This window comes from Mustela erminea, chromosome 12, assembly GCF_009829155.1.
Source record: "Mustela erminea isolate mMusErm1 chromosome 12, mMusErm1.Pri, whole genome shotgun sequence".
In the NCBI taxonomy this organism is placed as follows: Eukaryota; Metazoa; Chordata; class Mammalia; order Carnivora; family Mustelidae; genus Mustela; species Mustela erminea.
Window position 1 is genome coordinate 34,819,116 of NC_045625.1, and position 21,143 is coordinate 34,840,258.

General features: G+C 39.0%; 1 protein-coding gene across 1 annotated transcript in view; it reads right to left on the reverse strand.

Moving 5' to 3' along the window:
* MELK (maternal embryonic leucine zipper kinase) overlaps positions 1 to 21,143 on the reverse strand; it is an 89,991-nt gene that overhangs the window by 27,024 nt on the left and 41,824 nt on the right. The window contains 4 exon segments of the mRNA XM_032308332.1: positions 5,943 to 6,029; positions 14,426 to 14,506; positions 14,509 to 14,526; positions 16,484 to 16,552. Coding sequence (XP_032164223.1) covers positions 5,943 to 6,029; positions 14,426 to 14,506; positions 14,509 to 14,526; positions 16,484 to 16,552 — 255 coding nt within the window.

Consider the following 21,143-nt stretch of genomic DNA (forward strand, 5'->3'; position numbering starts at 1 on the left):
TCCTTTTTAGTCATCTTATTCCTATTTCAAAGAAGAAATAGCCTTTCTTATCTCTGGGAATATTAATTATCACTTCAAGCCATTTTCTTCCATTCCCTGCTTATCTTTTATTTCTCAGTATCTTTACTTTTCTTCTTTCTCCCCCACCTCACCACCCCCACCATTTGTTTTGATCTCTGATTTTCATGTTAGAGGCTTTCCTCAAATGTGTGATAAGCTTTGGCCGCCTATCTCTACTGAAAGATGAAGAATTACAAAGCACAGTTAATTAAAGGCTCTCAGTATAGTCTGAGGCTGCTCATCACCTTGGGGGCTTCTCTCTATGGTGAACAGACAGGAATCTGAACTCCCAACCATTAGTATAGTAGGTCCTCTCTTTGGCTTTTCCCTAGAATTGAATCTTCCAATATTTTCCCCACCCCCACTGCAAACAGGATAAAATCTTGGTTCCAACATTCTCAGGCTTGAATAGGGAAGGTGGTTAGAGATAGCAGTTCACTCATGAATATGAAGACTGCATGTAGCTATGCGTCCGTTTCAGAATGGCTCATCACCCCCACCCAAGCTGTGTATGGTAGATGAGTTCCTCTTGTTCACTGTCTCCCATTTCCTGCTGGGGTAAGGAGGAGGTGGATGTCATGCAGCACAAGGTAGAGAAAGAGACCTGGGGTCCAACTGCTTCTAGTACAGATTTTCAACTGATCTTCCTATTTTCCACCCTACTTATTTCCCAACTTCAGAGGCTCCTAGTACCTCTAATTCCTAAGTCTTTCTGGAGCCTAAGGCTCTAATCAATTTGCTTATATTCTTTTCTTTCCCACTGCAGACACTTAACTTTCAGCTTTTTTCTAAAATGCTATGTCAGATGCCGCTTCTCTATTTTATAACTCCCCAAATTTTATTTTTTTTATTTTTTTTTTAAAGATTTTATTTATTTATTTGACAGAGAGAAATCACAAGTAGATGGAGAGAGGCAGGCAGAGAGAAAGAGAGGGAAGCAGGCTCCCTGCTGAGCAGAGAGCCCGATGCGGGCCTCGATCCCAGGACCCTGAGATCATGACCTGAGCCGAAGGCAGCGGCTTAACCCACTGAGCCACCCAGGCGCCCCTCCCCAAATTTTATTGACGTAACTTTTTGTCTCCTCTTTTATCCTCAACATCCTTGTGAATTTTTTCTTTTTATCTCTTTATTATTATTTTAGTGAGGTTTTAGAGAAGTGTTGTATGTAAACACACCTGTTCAATCCACTATGTATAACTAGAAGTTTCTAAATAATGGACTCATAAAACTAGGTGACTCTACCCTACAGGAGTGTTAAATTTTAATAAATTAAATAATATTTAATGCATGTATCTCCTCACAAGGCACATGATCCAAAAAGGCCTACTACCAAAAAGATGTAAATAAAAACTTATCACTAATAAATTTTATCAGTTAATATTTTAGATAGCCACAATCAGCATGTATCTTTGAAATCTATATAATGGACCTATCAATCTAGTGGAGGAAGTATAAAATTCTGTGATAAATTATCAAAGAATGCTGCCTTTAATCCAGACAGGATGGGTTGGAAGGAAGGACAGAAAAAGTTTCATAGAGAAGGTACTTGGGAAGTGGATAAAAACTATACAATCACAATCACTCTCCAGTATGAGAGTCCTACCTTTGTAAAAGAGATACCATACACGGATTACAGACAATGGCTCAGAAACAAGTTGCCACCTCCTTAGATTGTACACAATACCTGGACAGTTTTAGATGGAGTCCTCTCAGCCTGCCTGGGAGTTTTACAACTCTAAGCCCTCTTTATCCCGAAGCAAAAAGGCATCCTTTTAATAACTTTTTTGCCATAGCCACTGCACACTACTCATTACGATTAGACACATGGAGGAGTTGTGTGTTCAATAACAGATGAATTGGCACACTAGCTACACTTTCAGGTGACATCAGTCCACAAGTCTAACACAACCCATGTCTCCAGCAGCTCCCTGTTTTGAAAGTCAAATGTCTGAAAGTAAAACAACAGGTCTATCTATCATAAAGAAGGCTCCATTCCTAAAAAAATGAAACATTCTAAAATCCCCAGTTCTTGTTCACACAGACTACATGTTAGAGAACTGCCCAAGCCCTTGGGCTGAGGACAGGCAGTTACTGGAACAGAGCATTTGAGAAATTGAGGAATAGCTCACTGTCCTTCCTGAGCTTGGCTGTGAGGTCCTCAATCTTTAAACTTTTGCCACCAGAATACAGGGCGATTTGCACTGCAGGGGTGGGGGAAGAGACTGATCTGAATAGGTTCTCATAGGCATGTGTAACCCTAGTGAAGTCCCCCTACCAGATGACTGACTGCTCCCACAATTCACAGTCACTCACAGCTGGAAGGAGAGGGGAAAAGTAAGGAATGCAGTCAGGTGGAAGGAAGCTCTAGTACCACTACTGTGAGTCTCAAGAGGGCCATGGTGAGATAGTTCAAAATCATAACACATATGAAACTCTAACTTCTGCATATAAAAAGCAGTTTAGAGGACTCATGTATGGGGCACCTGGGTGGCTCTGTCAGTTAAGTGTCTGACTTTGGCTCAGGTCATGATCTCAGCGTTCTGGGATCCAGCCCTTCATCTGGCCCCATGTCAGGCTCCACACTCAGTGGGAATCTGCTTCTCCTTCTCTCTCTGTCCCAGCTCTTGCTCTAAATTTGTCTCTGTCTCAAATAAATAAATAAGGTCTTATTTATTTAACCCTGAGATCATAAATAAAGACCTTATTTATTTATTTGACACAGAGAGAGATACAATGAGAAAGGGAACATAAGCAGAAGGAGTGGGAGAGGGAGAAGCAGACTTCCCACTGAGCAGGAAACCCCACGTGGGGCTCGATCCCAGGACCCTGGGACCATGACCTGAGCCGAAGGCAGACGCCCAAGAACTGAGCCACCCAAGTGCCCCTAAATAAGATCTTTTAAAAAAAGAGACAGAGCTCATATAAATGATATAAAAGTGGGAGTTCAAGGAGTCAAACATTTGAGAATAATATTGCTTCTCTCTCTGCACAAAGATCAGCAGCACCATACCAGCATGGATGTCACTAAACTGGTTTCTCCCTGTCCTGTCTAACCAGCCCCCAAAATAAAGGCAAGGCTCCCAAAGTGCCAGAAAAAGTATAACAGACCACAGAGGACCTCAAATCTGGATTCCCTGAAGCTATTTAAACTGGAAAGTACTAGGACCAATGTGAATTCTCTTAGACTACCTAAACCAAGATTTCTCAGCCTCAACATTATTGGCCTTTGGCCTGCATAATTCTCTCTTATGAGGGCTATTCTGAGCATTGTGAGATATTTAGCAGAATCCCAGCCTCTAACCACTAGATTCCATTAGCATGTATACGTACCCATGTTGCGACAACCAAAAATGTCCCCTGAGAGGCAAAATCACTCCCAGTTGAAAACCACTGACTTACACCAATGCTTCTCAAGCTTTTATGTACATAGGAATCACTCAGGGATTTTACTAAGATGCAGATTATTCTGATTCAGTAGGTCTGAAGTGGGGCCTGAGAGTCTGCATTTCTGACAAGCACCAAGAGATGCTAATGCTGCCGATCAGAACATACTCTGAATGGCAAAAATTTATATTGGTAGGAGTTGAGAAGTATTACTCTAAATTTTTGCCATTTGGGAAGCTATTAAAAATTCTGATGTTTAGGCCACACACCAAACCAATGAAATCATAATCTCTGGGGGTGGGACCTAGGCACTGGGATTAGTTTAAAGTACCCAGGAGACTCTAGTGCTCCGATAAAGTTGACAATCTCACATTTAGAATGCATAGCCTATCCTACTCATCCCTAGGACTGGAAAATAAGTATAAAAAAGCATTTTAGAGTGAGGGAAGAGTACAAAAGAAGAAAAACTATTACTTTCTTCACAGCATTCTTGATGTTGTTCAAGTCTAGCTTTTAGAATCATGGAGATCTTTAGAGAGAGTAACACCAGAAAACAATCTCCATCATGCTTCATTATCTACTTTTTCTGTAACAGAAGTAAATAATTCCTATTTCCATTTCACTTTTAAGTTTGAAAACTATATATGTAAAAACCACATAAAGGATCCTATTTTAAGAACTTTTTTCAATAGTTCTTGAAATTCCAACATGGGGCTCGAACTCACGATCCCAAGATCAAGACCTGAGCTGAGAACAAGAGCTGGACACCCAATCAAGCCATCCAAGCACTCTACTAAGTATATTAGCTTTAAGATTCAGATTTTAAGTCTATTAATCTCAAACCAAATTTTTTCTCAATAAAATGACAGGATGTGTGGGACTAACTGAAATATCCTAGTTAGAAAGGACAAATGGGAGAGGGTGCTGGGATACAGATAAAACTGGCAAAGTGTCATTAACTGTTGAAACTAGATGATGATTACATGGAAGATCACTGTTAAACGATTCTATTCTACTTTTGTAGGTGTTTGAAAACTTGTAAAACAAAAATTTTAAAAGAAACCATATGTATCTGAAATACAGTCTTGTATTAAAGATCATCCTAAAGAAAAAGTCATACTTTTTATTTTAAAAAGTTACTTCAATGGAAACTTCAAATTTTCATTATAAAAGACCTTGCAATAATTCCCAATTCTTGACATTCCTTTAAAGGCATTATCCAGGGAGCACCTAGGTGGCTCAGTCGTTAAGCATCTGCCTTTGGCTCAGGTCATGACCCCAGGGTCCTGGGATCAAGCCCCTGCATCTGGCTCCCTGCTCTGCAGGAAGCCTGCCTCTCCCACTCCCACTGACTCTGCTATGTTCCCTCTCTCACTGTGTCTCTCAGTCAAATAAATAAAATCTTTAAAAAATAAAGGCATTATCCAGGGTGTCTGCATGGCTCAGTTGGCTAAGCATCTGCCTTTGGCTCGGGTCATGATCTCGGGTCAGGATCTAGCCGTGTTGGGCTCCCTGCTCAGTGGGGAGTTGCTTCTCCCTCTCCCTCTGCCCCTCCCCCCTCACTCATGCTCTCTTTCTCTTTCTCTCAAACAAAATCTTTAAAAATAAAATAAAGGCATTATCCATGAAAAACTAAATTATCATTCTGTTTTCTACACACATTCCAGAACCTTTGCTTATTATATCATTCAAAAGAAATCCTTTATACCTTCTCACTGAAAAGAACTGTGACTTAGCAAAGCTTTGTTTAGTAAAAAAAAAAAAATTTTTGCTTAAAGAAAAAAAAAAGAAAAAAAAAACCTTTACCTTGCAAATTAAAAAAGAGAAAAAATACAAATCATAGATGATGAAAGACACAGTATTAAATCAGGAGCAAAGTTAGGCACAATCCCTGCTTCAGGTTAGATTATACTCAGAGTCAGCAGTGAGTACTTCCATCTTTAGGAAAAAATCTAGAGACTGAGCATCTGAAAGAGCTAAAATAATCCAACCCAGAAATCATGATAATGATTTCATGGTATTTGGTTCATAAGCTTCGGGGTGATGTGATGCTACAAGGTTGCTTTTAAGTAAGAAGAAAAGTGCTTCGCATGTACCTATTCCTACAGCAGAATCATAGTTCCATGTTAGAGAATTTCAAGGAGTAAAATCAGAATTCTGTCAATTCTCTGTGGACTAGTATTTTCTGTTTCTTTATTTTTTCCCCACTATAATTTTCTTTAATCAATGTTATTTTTAAAAGGATATCCAGCATAAACAATGAATTTTGGAACACACACCAAAAAAATTAAATTAAATTTTTAAAAAAGAGGATATCCAGCGGGCATGAGAAAAGAATTGAGTGAAAATCATACACAAATATATTATTTATACCCAAGATAAAATCCTAGGTCTGAAAAATGTTCTACTCTTTTTAATGTACTTTATTGGTACATTTATTTTATCAATAAACAATAAAACAAAAGATGTTATTCTCGAATTCACGCTGTACTTCTTACCAATGAAATTAAATCCTCCATAGTCTGCCTGTTATTTCTGTGATGTACAGAAAGTTCTGTTACACAATCTTCATCGAGGTGAATAAGCTACAAAAAAAATTATAAACTTTATTAACAAAAAATTACCAACCTATTTATTGTTTTCAAATCTTAAAGCTAGCATAATTACTTTGTAATATCAAAACAACAGGAGTTCATCAAATTCTTAAGTAGGAATAAACACTTTCCATAATTTGTAAAGGTATCAGCAGGTGACAATAAGCAGTCCACAAAGAAAAACCCTTGCCTCGCCCTTCACATCCCATCATCTGCTGATTAATTCTTAAAATTATGTTATGTAGCCAAGGCACTCCATCCTCCTTCCCCACTGTAAGACCTGCATGGCATTTTCATCAAGGAACAGTCATCTGGGCACTAAGATCAGTGGCTCTCCAACAGGCTGGAGAAAAGAGTGGCTTGGACTTGTAGCACAGTGCACCTCAAGCTACATTTGGGTTTAGCACCAATCCAAGAAGCCCTCATGATGTTAAGGGACCTAGTGAAGCACAACTTCAAAAAGTGAGATAGTTTCTAGATAAGCTTTATTTTGCTTAAGGAAAGAAATTATCCAAGTACTCAGATCTATCTATGAAGGGCCAGAAATAGGTTCTGAGAACTAAATCTGAAAAACTGAGAACCAAAAGGCTGAAGGGGCCTAGCCTGGACCTTGAACAGGAGTTCAGAAGATCACAGTGGAAGAGATTCAAAAGGAATGTGATTTTAAAGTCATCTCTGCCATGTACGAATTCTCTTCACAACAACCCCAATAAGTGATCTTTCACTTTCTGCCCTAAATTCTCCGTTCCTGAGAATCAGAACAGCTGGGATGGCTAGCTTCTGCCCTATCCCCTAAAATCTGTCTGCCTATGATCTCCATGCAGCATCACTACAATCTGACAGCTAATGGACTTTGGAATTAGGAAGACCTAGATTTGGGTTGTGAAATCACTAAATAACTGTATGACCTTGAGTAGGTTATTATTCGTCTCAGAGCCTCAGTTCCACCATCTATAAAGCAGAAACAGAAGCTGCCTTGCAATACATGTAACATATGTGGAGAGCCTAGTACATCTAAACAGAGTAGACCCTCAAAAAATGATTAACTGTTTTTACTAACAGTCATAATTTTACTTCCTCCTTGGTGTAAGAGCTTTTCAGAAATTTGAATATTCCTAGTATAGAGAAGTTTTCTCTTTTCTAGTTCCCTTAACCAACATGTTAATGATTGCCACCCCTTGCCATCCTGGACATTTGTTTAGATCGCACATTCTAGGTTGTCCCTGACCCTCAGCGTGAAGTGTTCAGAATCAAACATAATATACCAGGAAAGGTCTGCCCACCACTAAGCAGAGCAATATCCTGAACATTCCCTTGTTCTGGACACCACACTTGTAATAATGGATTCAAGAGAAAATCATGCTGCCATCATGAAAATAGAGGAACACTAGAAACAATGACCGGCATCACTGGCTGGTATAAGCACAACCTCATGGGTTACGGAGAACGTGAAGACCACAGAAGCTCATACTTACGATACTATATGAAAGTTCCAAATGCTAAGATAAGTTTCCACTGTGTTGCTTTGACCTTAGCAGGTCCCCCTACTGTAGATACCCCCTTTAGGAAGGTCCCAACTTCAGAAGCTCAGACACTTTACCACCAGTTGGGCATCTTCTTTGACACCAGTTGATGTGACTACTGCTCAAGGAGAAGATTTCTGGGATTCCCCCCATAATCTTAATGTTACTCTCTTAAAAACTGTGGTGCCTGGGTGGCTCAGTCAGTTAAGCGTTTGACTCTTGATTTCGGCTGGGTAATGATCTCAGGGACATGAACAAGCCCCACGTCAGGCTCCATACTTGTAGAACCTGCTTAAGATTCTCACTCTCACCCTCTCCCTCTGCTCTTCCCCTGACCGGCTCTCTCTTGCTCATTTTTTCTCAAAAAACAGTCTCTTAAAAACAAACAAAAAAACCTTTCTCTCTCTCCTAGCCTCCTGCTTTTACCACAAGGTGTGTGTGGGAGAGGAGGGAAGGGTAGAAAGGTGTTAGCTTCTTTGTTGGACTCCTGAACTGGAGAGGTTAAAGAGTAGGGTGGACAAGACTCCAAAGTCTGAAACATATGACTTATCTCAAGTTTTCCAAAGAGACTCCAAACTCCAAAGAGAAACTTTGGGTTTTCCAAAGAGACTCAATACTTTAAGCATAGATGGTCCCAGACTTACGACGGTTCAACATAAAATTTACCAACTTGACCATGGTGCAAAAGTGATACACGTTCAGTAAAAACTGTACTTCACACTTTGAATTCTGATCTTGTCCCTAACGATATAAGGTATGATACACTCTTGTGATGCTGGGCAGGGCAACAAGCTGCAGTTCCCCATCAGCCAGTGATCGTGAGAAGAAAAACCCAATACATTTACAGCCATTCTGTACCTACACGATCATTCCATTTTTCACTGTAGTACAGTAATCAGCAAGTTACACGAGATATTCAACACTTTATTATAAAATGGGCTTTGCATTCAATGAGTTTGCCCAACTGCAGGCTAATGTAAGTGTCCAGAGCATGTTTGAGGGAGGCCAGGCTGGGCTATGCCATTCAGTAGGTTAGATGCATTAAATGCATCTTCGACTTACAATATTTTTGACTTAAAATGGGTTTATGTCATATATATATATATATATATATTTTATAGTATATATAATATATAATAATATTGTATATTATATATATATTTATTATTTATATATTTTCAACTTATGATGGGTTTATATGTAACCCCTTAAGTCAAGGAAGATCTGTACTCTGAATTCTCAGCCACACATACTCAAGTTAAATTAAGTACAAAACTGAATACCAAAAGCTGGCTAATTATTTTGGATTATCCGTGCCTACTACATTTCCTGTTCAGTAGGGCAGAAAATAGAACTGAATATAACTTCTATTTGATACAATACTTGGGTACTAGAACTATGTGTGAAAGTGATAGAAGGAGATCATGCATAGAGTTATAGAATAGCACCTATATGTTAAATATCCAAGTAAATCTGAATTATTTTTTATAATTCACTCTTGAAGAAACAGAAAACTGAGGGGAGAAAAGCAAATACTTTGAAAAGCAATAATCATCGCTTCTACTTCCCCTGTATATTACTCATTTGATCCCTGAAGCAATAGTATAAGGCAGGCAAGACAGATGTATGACATAACATGTAAAGGCACTCTATAAATGACAAAACATAACCCAAACATACATAAGAGGCTGACATCAGAAAACTCATACTGGAGGAAGAAAATGAAGACTCAGATTTCTGATTCCTGGAATATTCCCAGGACTGGCTTTTTTTTTTTAAGATTTTATTTATTTATTTGAGAGAGAGAGTGGGAGAGAGAATGAGAGGGGAGAAGGTCAGAGGGAGAAACAGACTCCCCATGGAGCTGGGAGCCCGATGCGGGACTCAATCCCGGGACTCCGGGATCATGACCTGAGCCAAAGGCAGTTGCTTAACCAATTGAGCCACAGGCGGCCCCAGGACTGGCATTTTTTGTTCCTAGTCCAGAGTCTGTTCTATAGAACCACTACGCCACCTCTCCAAAACTCTGCTCCATGAGCTATTTTAACAGAGACCAGACAAGCAACCCTTGTCACAAAGGCCACAGCTACGCAGGATGCAGGCCCCAGATTTGAATGATTTGACCTGCCAGATCCATCACATTCTGGAGCCCTTATGTCTAGGTTTAAATCCTGGTTCTACACTTACTGTTTGATCTTGGGGAAGTTTCTTTGTGATTCTGTGTCTCAATTGCCTCATCTACACAATGGAGACAATAATAGTATCTACTTCAGAGGATAAAATGAGTGAAAATTAAAAACACAAAACCCTATTTTTAAAAAAAAAAAAAAATACGTAAATATTTAAATAATTTTAAATATTTTTAAAAATTCAACTGCTCTGTATAATTTAAAGTAATAACATTGTTCTGCACTTGACTCTTAAAGGTAATATCCTGGGGTGCCTGGGTAGCTCAGTGGGTTAAAGCCTCTGCCTTTGGCTTGGGTCACGATCACAGAGTCCTGGGATCAAGCTCCGCATCAGGTTCTCTGCTCAGCAGGGAGCCTGCTTCCCTTCCTTTCTCTCTGCCTACTTGTGATCTCTGTCTGTCAAATAAATAAATTTAAAAAAATAATTTTTTTAAAAAAGGTAATATCCTAAGGGATCTATACTATACTCTAGTATAATATATAGAGAGTTCTTACATAATAGCACACTACTCAAATATAGTATGTATTCAGTAAATATTAGCAATTATTATACTAAAATATAAGGAAAATTACATACTTTTTTTGAACACTCAGAACTATATATTTTACTTTATACTGCACCCAAATTTAAAATAATTTTTGTGTTGGTGAAATCAGAGACTTTCTTCATGTTGGCATCTGTTCTCCCACAAGCAGTGGTGTATCTTATGCTATGAGGATCATGGCTGAGAAGACACGCCAAGCCCTCCCACACATGGAGAAATGATGACCCCCAATGGCTGAACACAGACATTTGCACCACCCACTCCCTCACCCTCACAGGGGACACATCCCCGCTTGCCTGGCCCTGTTAGTGCACTGCTCACACACCTGTACACTCTGCTATTCTGAGGCTTAGTACTGACAGTTGCTTGAATGAAGCTGTAGCTCAACAACCTACCCTTACAGCTAAAATAGCTAGAAAAAGAACAAGAAGGGCAGCCTAAATCCATCAGGAAGAAGGAAATAATAAAGATTAGAACAGAAATAAATGATATAGAAACAAACAAACCACAAACAATAGAACCAGATCAATGAAACCCAGGGGCTGGTTTCTTTGAAAACAACTAATAAAATGATAAACCTCTAGCCAGACTTATCAAAAAGAAAGAGAAAGGACCCAAATAATAAAATCACAAATAAGAAAGGAGAAATAACCAAAAACACAGAAATGCAAGTAATTATAAGAGATAATTATGAAAAACTATATGCCAACAAAACTGGACACACAACTAGAAGAAATGGATAAATTCCTTGAAACATATAAACTTCCCAAACTGAAACAAGAAGAATTAGAAAACTTGAATAGACCGATAACCAGGAAAAAAATTGAATCAGTAATCAAAAAACTTCCAACAAACAGAAGTCCAGGATCAGATGGCTTCACAGGCAAATTCTACCAAACATTTAAAGAAGTGTCACAGTGCCTGGGTGGCTCAGTCAGTTTAAGCATATAACTCTTGATCTCAACTCAGGTCCTGGTCTTAGGGTCATGAGTTCAAGCCATGTGTTGGGCTCCATGCTGGGTGTGGAGCCTACTTTAAAGAAAAAAAGAGAAGAGTTAATACCTGTTCTCAAACTATTTCAAAAAATAAGAGAAGGAAGGAAAACTTCCAAAGTCATTCTATGAGGTCAGCATTACCTGATACCAAAACCAGAAAGACATCACTAGAAAAGAACTACAGGCCAACATCCCTAACGAACATAGATGCAAAAATCCTCAATAAAACACTAGCAAACCAAAATCCAACAATATATTGAAAAAAAAAAAGTCATTCACCACAATCATGTAGGATTTATTCCTGGATTGCAAGGCTGGTTCAATATTTGCAAATTCAATCAACATGCTACATCATAGTCACTAAAAGAAAAGATAAGAACCATATGATCAATGATCATTTCAATAGATCCAGAAAAAGCATTTTGACAAAGTACAATATCCATGCATGATAAAAACCCTCAACAAAGTTTTTGAGAGAACATACTTCAACATATTAAAGCCCATATATGAAAAATACACAGGTAATATCATCCTAAATGGGGAAAAACTTAGAGCTTTTCCTCTATGATCAGGAACAAGATAGGGATGTAGACTCTCATCACTTACTCAACATAATACGAGAAGTCTTAGGCACAATAATCGGACAACCAAAAAGAAATAAAAGGCATCCAAATTGTCAAGAAAGAAGTAAAACTTTCACTATTTGCAAATAACATGATATTCCATGTGGAAAACCCAAAAGACTCCACCAAAAAACTGCTAGAACAAATTCAGTAAAGTCACAGGATATAACTTCAGTATACAGAAATCTGCTGCATTTCTATTCATTAATAATGAAGCAGCAGAAAGAGAAATTAAGGAATGCCTGGGTGGCTCAGTCGGTTGAGAGTCCGCATTCTGCTCAGGTCATCATTCCAGGGTGCTGGGATCAAGCCCCACATAGGGCTCCCTACTTGAGCAGGAAGCCTGCTTCTCCCTCTCCCGCTCCCCCTGCTTGTAGCTCTCTTGCTCTCTCTCAAATAAATAAATAAAATCATTAAAAAGAGAAAGAGAGGGGCGCCTCGGTTGCTCAGTGGGTTGAAGCCTCTGCCTTTGGCTCTGATCATGATCCCAGGGTCCTGGGATCAAGCCCCACATCGGGCTCTCTGCTCTGTGGGGAGCCTGCTTCCCTCACCCCCACACCCCCGCTCCTGCCTGCCTGCCTCTCTGTCTACTTGTGATCTCTGTCAAATAAATAAATAAATAAATAAATAAATCTCAAAAAGAGAGAGAAGAGAGAGAGACGAGAGAAGAGAGTGAGAAATTAAGGAATTAATCCCATTTACAATTGTACCTAAAACAGTAAGATAACTACGAATAAACCTAACCAAAGAGGTAACAGACTTATACTCTGAAACTAAAACACTGACGAAAGAAATCAAAGATGACACAAAGAAATGGAAGACACTCCATGTTCATGGATTGGAAAACAAATACTGTTTAAATGTCTATACCTTCTAAGCAATCTACACATTCAATGCAATTCCCTATTAAAATACCTAACAGCATTTTTCACAGAGCTAGAATAACAATCCCCAAATATTTGCATGGAACCACAAAAGACGCCACATAGCCAAAGCAACCTTGAAAAAGGGAAAACAAAGCTGGAAGGCACCATGATTTTGGACTTCAAGTTATATCACAGAGCTGTACTAATCAAAACAGTATTGTACTGGCACAAAAATAGGACACATAAAATCAATAAAAACAGAATAGAAAACCCAGAAATGAATCTACAATTATACAGTCAATCTTCAGCAAAGCAGTAAAGAATATCCAAAGGGAAAAAGAATGTCTCTTCAACAAATGGTGTTGGGAAATCTGGACAGCAATATGCAAAAGAATAAACCAGACCATTTTCTTACACCATACACAAAAATAAATTCAAAATGGATTAAAGACCTAAATGTAAGGGGCGCCTGGGTGGCTCAGTGGGTTAAAGCTTCTGCCTTTGGCTCGGGTCATGATCCCAAGTCCTAGGATCAAGCTCTGCATGTGGCTTTCTGCTCAGCAGGGAGCCTGCTTCCTCCTCTCTCTCTGCCTGCCTCTCTGCCTACTTGTGATCTCTGTCTGTCAAATAAATAAATTAAATTAAAAAAAGAAAGCTTAATGAACTAACACAGAATATCCCTACTTATCTGAAAAAGCTTTTAAAGTGTTAAACCATTTTCCCAGTACATATCTGTGTGAGGCTGCTTTTTCTTCATATGCTTCAATCAAAACAACATATCAAAACAGACAGAATAGGGGCGCCTAGGTGGCTCAGTGGGTTAAGGCCTCTGCCATCGGCTCGAGTCATGATATCAGGGTCCTGGGATCGAGCCCCACATCAGGCTCTCTGCTCCGGGGGGTGCCTGCTTCCCTTCCTCTCTCTCTCTGCCTGCCTCTGTGCCTACTTGTGATCTCTGTCAAATAAATAAAATCTTAAAAAAAAAAAAAAAAAAAAAAGACAGAATATAGAAGCAGATGAGATCCTTGTGTCTTCTGTCAAGCTAGACTTTAAAGAAATTTGCAAAGATGCTACTTCTCTCATTAAATTTATTTTTTTAAGTTATTTTTCATGAAAAAATTAACTTGGACATAAAATGTAATAGGTTTTACTACTGTTACTTTTAAATGAATCAATCAATAAATATTTAGAGTGTACAAGAGTCCTCAGACTTAAAAAAGTGTGGCAACCACTATAACCTCATTACTCCTCTAAGAAGTAAGACTGAACTGTTAAACTACTTTTTACAGACAAACAGATTTGGCAAAGTTAAGTGACGTGCCTGCGATTTCTAGAGCACTGTTCACAATCCTGACTACATGTAAGAAATATACCCAAAGCTTTTAAAATTAACTAGATGGGCACATTTTTTTTATAGGGTCCCAGTGATTCTCATGTACAGCCTAAATTAAGAGCCACTGTTCCTAGAGATTAACAGGACAAATGTATAATTAGGTTACAAGCCTCATAAACACCAAACTGATAAACAAGGTTTACAAAATACATTTTCTTCTTTATTTAAACTACATCACTATAGGTCCTTGAATCCACACAAAGATCAAACAAAGTTTTTTTTGAAAAATTCTACCAGACTTCATTTTACTTACAGAATTCTTGCTTTGCCACTCAACAGGACAAGTTGTAATCACGCATGATCCAGGATGGTTCAACAGATTTTTCACCAGAAATCCGTTTTCTTTGGGTCCACCTAGTGGTCGTTGAGAAGTAGCTAGAGATTAACATTTTGAATGGGGAACACAAAAATCCTTTCCTCCTGAAGAACTCAAAATTCATTCAGAACAGATGTAAACTTTATCATCACAAAAAATGCTGTCAAAGACCTTAAAATGGCCTTGGAATAAATTCTATAAAAAGGCAATAGAGGCAAGAAAACTATAGCAACCAACACGCTTAGGAGATAAATGTTTAACAAAACATGAACTTCATTGGTAATGGACATTATTCATGAAGTTCAGTCAATCTATTGTATGATGTAATAGTCTTTGCTGGAAAATCTATTCACAGGAAATATTCACCAATTTAATATTCAAGCAGCCACAATGCAGGGCATTCATAGTGAATATGCAATCTCTACCTCCAATGAGCTTACAATCACATAGAACAAGTTGAAAAGCACACCTTTCTTTTCCATTTGTAATTTTCGAATGTGAGGAGAGGAAAATTAATCAACAAAGATTAAGTTTTTTGGAGTTTAGAAGAAAGGATGAGGTGTTTTCAATCTCATTATGGAGATTTGGTGGTCTGGCTCTACTTAATCAAGGTGGTGAGCCTAAGGTAAATTTTGAATAAAAAGTGGAGATGGCTTAATAGATCGAAAAACGAGGAAACGATATTCTGAATACATAATAATGAAAAAATATTGCACAATAAGATACTCATATTTTCAAAAGTGTTTGCCTATTAATCCCATTTTATCCTCATAACACAGACATGAGGCCAGGTTCAAAACCCCATCTGACAGATCATAACCCAGTTAGGTGGAATGCCTAGTGAATGGCAGAGTAGATACCTAGATTTTAGCACTCCTACCTTAAGCCCTTTAAGAAGCCATTTCCCCCTATACTCAGGGTTCTCAAAGTGTGGTTCCAAGACCTGGAGCATAAGCAACATCTGGAAGCTTGTTAGAAAGGCAGATTCCTAGTCCTGCCCCAGATCTCTTGACTCGGACATTCTTGGGGTGGCACCGAGCAGTCTGTGTTTTAACATGCCCATCTGGCAATCTTGATACATGCTAAAGTTTGAGAACCACTGCACAAGGTCCATGGGGTCCCCTTCAATTGTCCATTGTTCATTGAAGCTTGTACTCCCTGTCTACTATACACCTAATGTGCAAGACTAGGAGCAAGAAAGGGGAAGACAGTAGAGCAAGAGCCAGTCAGAGAACACAGACAATGCTCAAGAAAAAGGAAGGAAAACCATATCAGCAAAGACATATGGTAGAGATCTGAAAGAAAATGCATTCGCAACACAATTAACAAAGCATCTAGAGGGGCGCCTGGGTGGCTCAGTGGATTAAGCCGCTGCCTTCGGCTCAGGTCATGATCTCAGTGTCCTGGAATCGAGCCCCGCATCGGGCTCTTTGCTCAGCGGGAGCCTGCTTCTCTCTCTCTCTCTCTGCCTGACTCTCCGCCGACTTGTGATCTCTCTTTCAAATAAATAAATAAAATCTTTAAAAAAAAAAAAAAAAAAAAAAAAGAAAGCATCTAGAGGAGGGCAGTAGATATAATGAATGGAATTTGTTAAGCTAATAGAGAAACAGCACTGTCCTCCAAACGTAGCAGCACTACAGGTACCTTTTTTTTTTTTTAAGATTTTGTTTATTTATTTGACAGACAGATCACAAGTAGGCAGAGAGGCAGGCAGAGAGAGAGGGGGAAGGAAGCAGGCTCCTCAATGAGCAGAGAGCCCGATTTGGGGGCTCGATCCCAGGACCCTGGGGATCATGGACCTGAGCCGAAGGCAGAAGCTTTAACCCACTGAGCCACCCAGGTGCCCCAGCACTACAGATATGTTACAGTTGGATCAAACAACTGCAGTAGACTTCTATTATTTAAAATATATAAATAAATAAATTTTTTTAAAAATAATAAAAAATAAAAGTAGAAATAAAAAAATAAAAATAAATAATAAATAACAAAGCTTACCTGCAGCATTTGTTGAAGAAGCAGAATGCTACTGGATGAGAGCCACTTAGGAACCTCATATTTCCCTCTCTACAAAAAACAAAGACACATTTAAAAGATTTAGGTTAATTAGCCTTGACATCAATTTCTAAGATGACAAAGTACTGTAGGTATACTTCCAAGCTTGAAGACTTAACCCAAATATAAGATTTGGTAAACATTTTAACAACATAAGAAACATATTTCTTTTTTTTTTTTTCTTGCCCTAAAGAAGAAAATCCAACAAATTATATATTGTCACCTCTACATTGTCCGCATATCAGAGAAGGCCTAGAGCACGGAGAATGTAACTGGAAAACATAAATGTGGAGGGCTTTGGGATCTGTAATGTGATTAAATGGACAGCCAGCACACATTGTAGTCAATTTTCGTATTGCTAAAGCAAATTTCAGTTTATAATCTCAGAAAAATTATCAGTTGACAAAATGAAGTAACAGAAAATATTGGTGGCAGGACATAGGCCTGTGGTTAAAAACAGGTCACATAGGAACACCTGGGTGGCCCAGGTAGTTAAGCGTCTGACTTCAGCTCAGGTCACGATCCCAGGGTTTAGGGTTAGCGGAAGCCTGCTTCTCCCTCTCCCACTCCCCCTGCTTGTGTTTCCTCTCTCCCTGAGTCTCTCCATCAAATAAATAAATAAAATCTTAAAAAAAAAAAAAAAGGTCTCATATCATCCATAGGACAGAATTCATAATCATTGAGGGAAACTGATGCAAACCATTTTCTAAGTCAAGTGCATGTTTTGGGAATGGAAGACGCTCAGGAGACAAATGTTTACAATCTAGAATACTCAAAAATTACAGTCACCAATTCATCAACCAAAGAAAAGACCAGGGGCTTGCAAAACACTAATAGGTAATAGCACATCTATTTATACAACCTGCCATATACCCCTCTCACAATTCAGAAGAAACAACAGAATCATTTCTCTTAGCAAAGGACAAATTGTTTAATGATGTTAGGATAAAAGGTTAATTATTTGAAAAAAATTAAGATTGAACTTTAATTCACAGTTTATACCAAAATTAATTTCATCCAGATTAAAGAAGGAATAGAAATACATAACCACAGAGTACTTAAGTAAAGAAGAGGCAATTTTCAGAATTTTTCTAAACATGACAGCAAACCCAACTATAAAGATTAACAGTTGACAATCATTCTCTACCCCCTTTCATACATACTTTTTCTTCAGTCCTTATCCCCTCTCATCATATTACATATTTACTTATTTATTTTCTGCCTTACTACAATAGAACGTAAGCTCCTTAAAGACAGGGATTTTGTCAGTACTGTTCTCAAATAACAGTGTCTGGCTCTAGCATATAGAAGGTATTCAATTAATATTTTTTTAGTAAATAAGTGAATGGGATGAAAAGCAAAAATTCCAAGAGAAAATGAACAAAGAATATTCATGGATAATATCCAAAACAAGAACTTTTAAATGGCCAACAAACATGAAAATATGTCCAAATAAATAAAATAGTAATTAAAAAGTAATAAAAAAGTAATAATTTAATAAAAAAGTAATTAATTTAAACAAAAAGACAACATCTGTTGTCTATCAAACTGACAAACTTAAGAAAAGCACTATCCAGGGATGCCTGGGTGGCTCAGTCGGTTAAGCCAATCTTTAAAAAAAAAAAAAGAAAAACATTATCCAGTGTTAATAAGAGTTCAGGGACAAGAGTCTGAGGGTTTTGAAGGGGCAGGGGTGGGAGGTGGGGGAACCAGGTGGTGGGTATTAGGGAGGGCACGGATTGCATGGAGCACTGGGTGTGGTGCAAAAACAATGAATACTGTTACGCTGAAAAGAAATAAAAAATTTTTTTAAAAAAGAGTACTTATATATATAGCTAGAGAATGTAAGCTTTCCTGGAAAATAATTTAGAAATACACATAAAAACACTCAAAATCGCATATCCTTGATCCAGCAATTTCACTCCCAAATTTATCCTAAGCAAATAATTTGGCATATAAAATACATGAACAGTAACATTCATCACAGAATTGTTTGTGATAACTTTGGAACTAATCTGCTGGTAAATTCCTGAGGGTCCCCCAAACTAATGAGAGAAGACAAAAAGCACTGAATAAGGCTCCTGAGCCAGAAATATAATACAGGTCCAGGGAGACAAGGGCAAGCACACATGCACACAGGAACACATGTGTGTACACACAAACCCTACAGCAGTTAAAGAAGACTAGAAGGGTGGAGATAGGTAGATGGAGAATCTATCGACTAGCCCAAGCATTGCGGTTCTCTGCCCTTTTTTTTTTCTTTTAAAGATTTTATTTATTTATTTGTCAGAGAGAGAGCACAAGAAGGCAGAGTGGCAGGCAGAGGCAGAGAGAAAAGTAGGCTCCCTGCTGAGCTAGGAGCCTGATGCAGGACTCGATGCCCGGACCCTGGGGTCACAATTTGAGCCCAAGGCAGCCACTTAACCGACGGAGCTACCCAGGCATCCCAGGTTCTCTGCTCTTATAAACTGTCCAGGACATCATCCTCACAAAAATCAGCCCAGCTCCAAGGCCACGGGAGAAACAGAAACGTATGGGTCACTCAGAGTCCTAGACTTACATGGCAGGTTAGATTTTGATTATGTTCAAGAAACAAGCAAAGTTCCAAAGAAGCGTTATCAAGCAATAAATTTCAAATGAAAAGGTGTCAATGTCAAAACAACTCCATCTTTGACTCAGCCTCTCTGATGAGAGCAGAGGGGCTGGCCTACAAAGTGTTCCCCAGAAAAGGCAAGAGCTTTCTTTCATTTACAAATGACATTTAATGTTATTAAATTTTTCAATCTCCTTTATCCAGAGCACTCAATATCATCCAGAGAGCCCATTCTTATTTACACCTTGCCAGTGCACCTTAACACTAGCCAGTGCTGGAAATTGAATTACAGTGATAAAGTCTTTAATTCACTTCTCCTTGCTCCTCCGTGCAGGCCTATCCCTGGCAAGAGGGCATTTTTAGATGCTTCAGCCAACTCTCTGGGACTGAGCAGTAAGTCACAGCTGCTGTTCGACTGGCTCTGAACCAGTTGGTCCCACCCTCCTATCTGAGCTCCTAACTCCTAAGATCAAGCCCTCGCATGATTCAAATCCTGGGTGTCTTAATTTGTTTTCTTTCTTAGCAACCTGACCATTTGTCTGTCCTCTCAGTCGGGCTTGCTCTTGCCAGAGTCTCACAGAAAGCAGAGACCAGCCTGGGGTAAGGACTCTATCTGCTTACACTGATCAAATGGTTATGACCTACCTAAATCTCCGATCACAACCTATTCCTATGGTGCCCTCTGTCATGTTTCATTCACTGGTCAGAACCCCCATGAAATCTGGGGGTCTCCTCTCATGCTGACAGTGGAGCCTTTAGCTGTTTACTCTCTGGACACCGCCTACACTGGGTGCAGTCCCAAACACATGTCCACCCAGAATGTGTAAATGCATTGAGTAGGGGTGGGCCCTAAATCCAATATGACTGGTGTCCTTATAAAAGGAGGGAAATTGGGACACACACAAACACAGGGAAGTAGGCCATGTGAAGACAGAGGCAGAGACTGGAGTGATGCATCTACAATTCAATGCTTTCCAAGGTTTGCCAGCAAACACCAGAATCTAGAAAGAGGCAAAGAAGGATTCTCCCCTAGAGCCTTCAGAGAGAACATGGCCCTACTGACACCTTGGACTTGAACTTCTAGACTCCAGAAACGTGAAAGAATGAGTTTTTGTTGTTTTAAGGCACTGCCTTGTAGTACTTTGTTATAATAACACCAGGAAATTATACACCATCTATAAGGGTCTACACATACCTCTCTCCCATCAGCGCATGCCCACCCCAAGGAAAGGTCTGATCCTAGGTTCTAGCCCTTTGTGGTCTGCTCCAACACAGATAATAGGCCCATCACCAGATCTATCAACATAGAAGAAATGTTACGCCTTTAAATTCAGAAAGTACCACCCAAAACAAAAATACTCTTAACTAAAATCAGCAGTATTCTACAGAAACCAGATGTAAAAAGAAACATTCAGAATGAAGTACTGAGGAAGAAAATCTCCACTAGATTGATTCCAAGTTCCTCTTTGCCTCATTTTATCACCCCTTTTATCATCCCATCTTGAATTCATGACGAATCTTCATACAGATTCCCCCTACTGTGCTATCCCAAGTCCCCCACTAAGTTAGCACCACCAAAGCTATCCTAGCCAGAAAGAGGCAAGAATGGGTCAATGAAAAGCGTGGTGCTTGGAACACAGGAAACAGTAAGGGGCTGGAGTCAACATTACACGTGAATCCCAGCCTGCCTCTCAGTAGCTCCATGAACTTGTACATGTTATTTAATCTCTCTGGACCTATTTCCTAAGACAGTAGTCTTTGGAGATGAATTTCCTAGATTCAAATCCAGAATCTACCACTTCCTAGTCATGTGGATCAGCTATTGAATCATGCTGTGCCTCAGTTTCCTCATCTGTACAAAGAAGCAAAATAATAGTACCTACTCCAAAAACTGTTGCTAGGATTCAGTGATTCAATACATACGAAGCACCGAACAGAGTGCCAGGCACACAGTAAGAACACCACATATGTTAGTTCTACTACTGTCACCTCTACAACTAAGGCTACTAT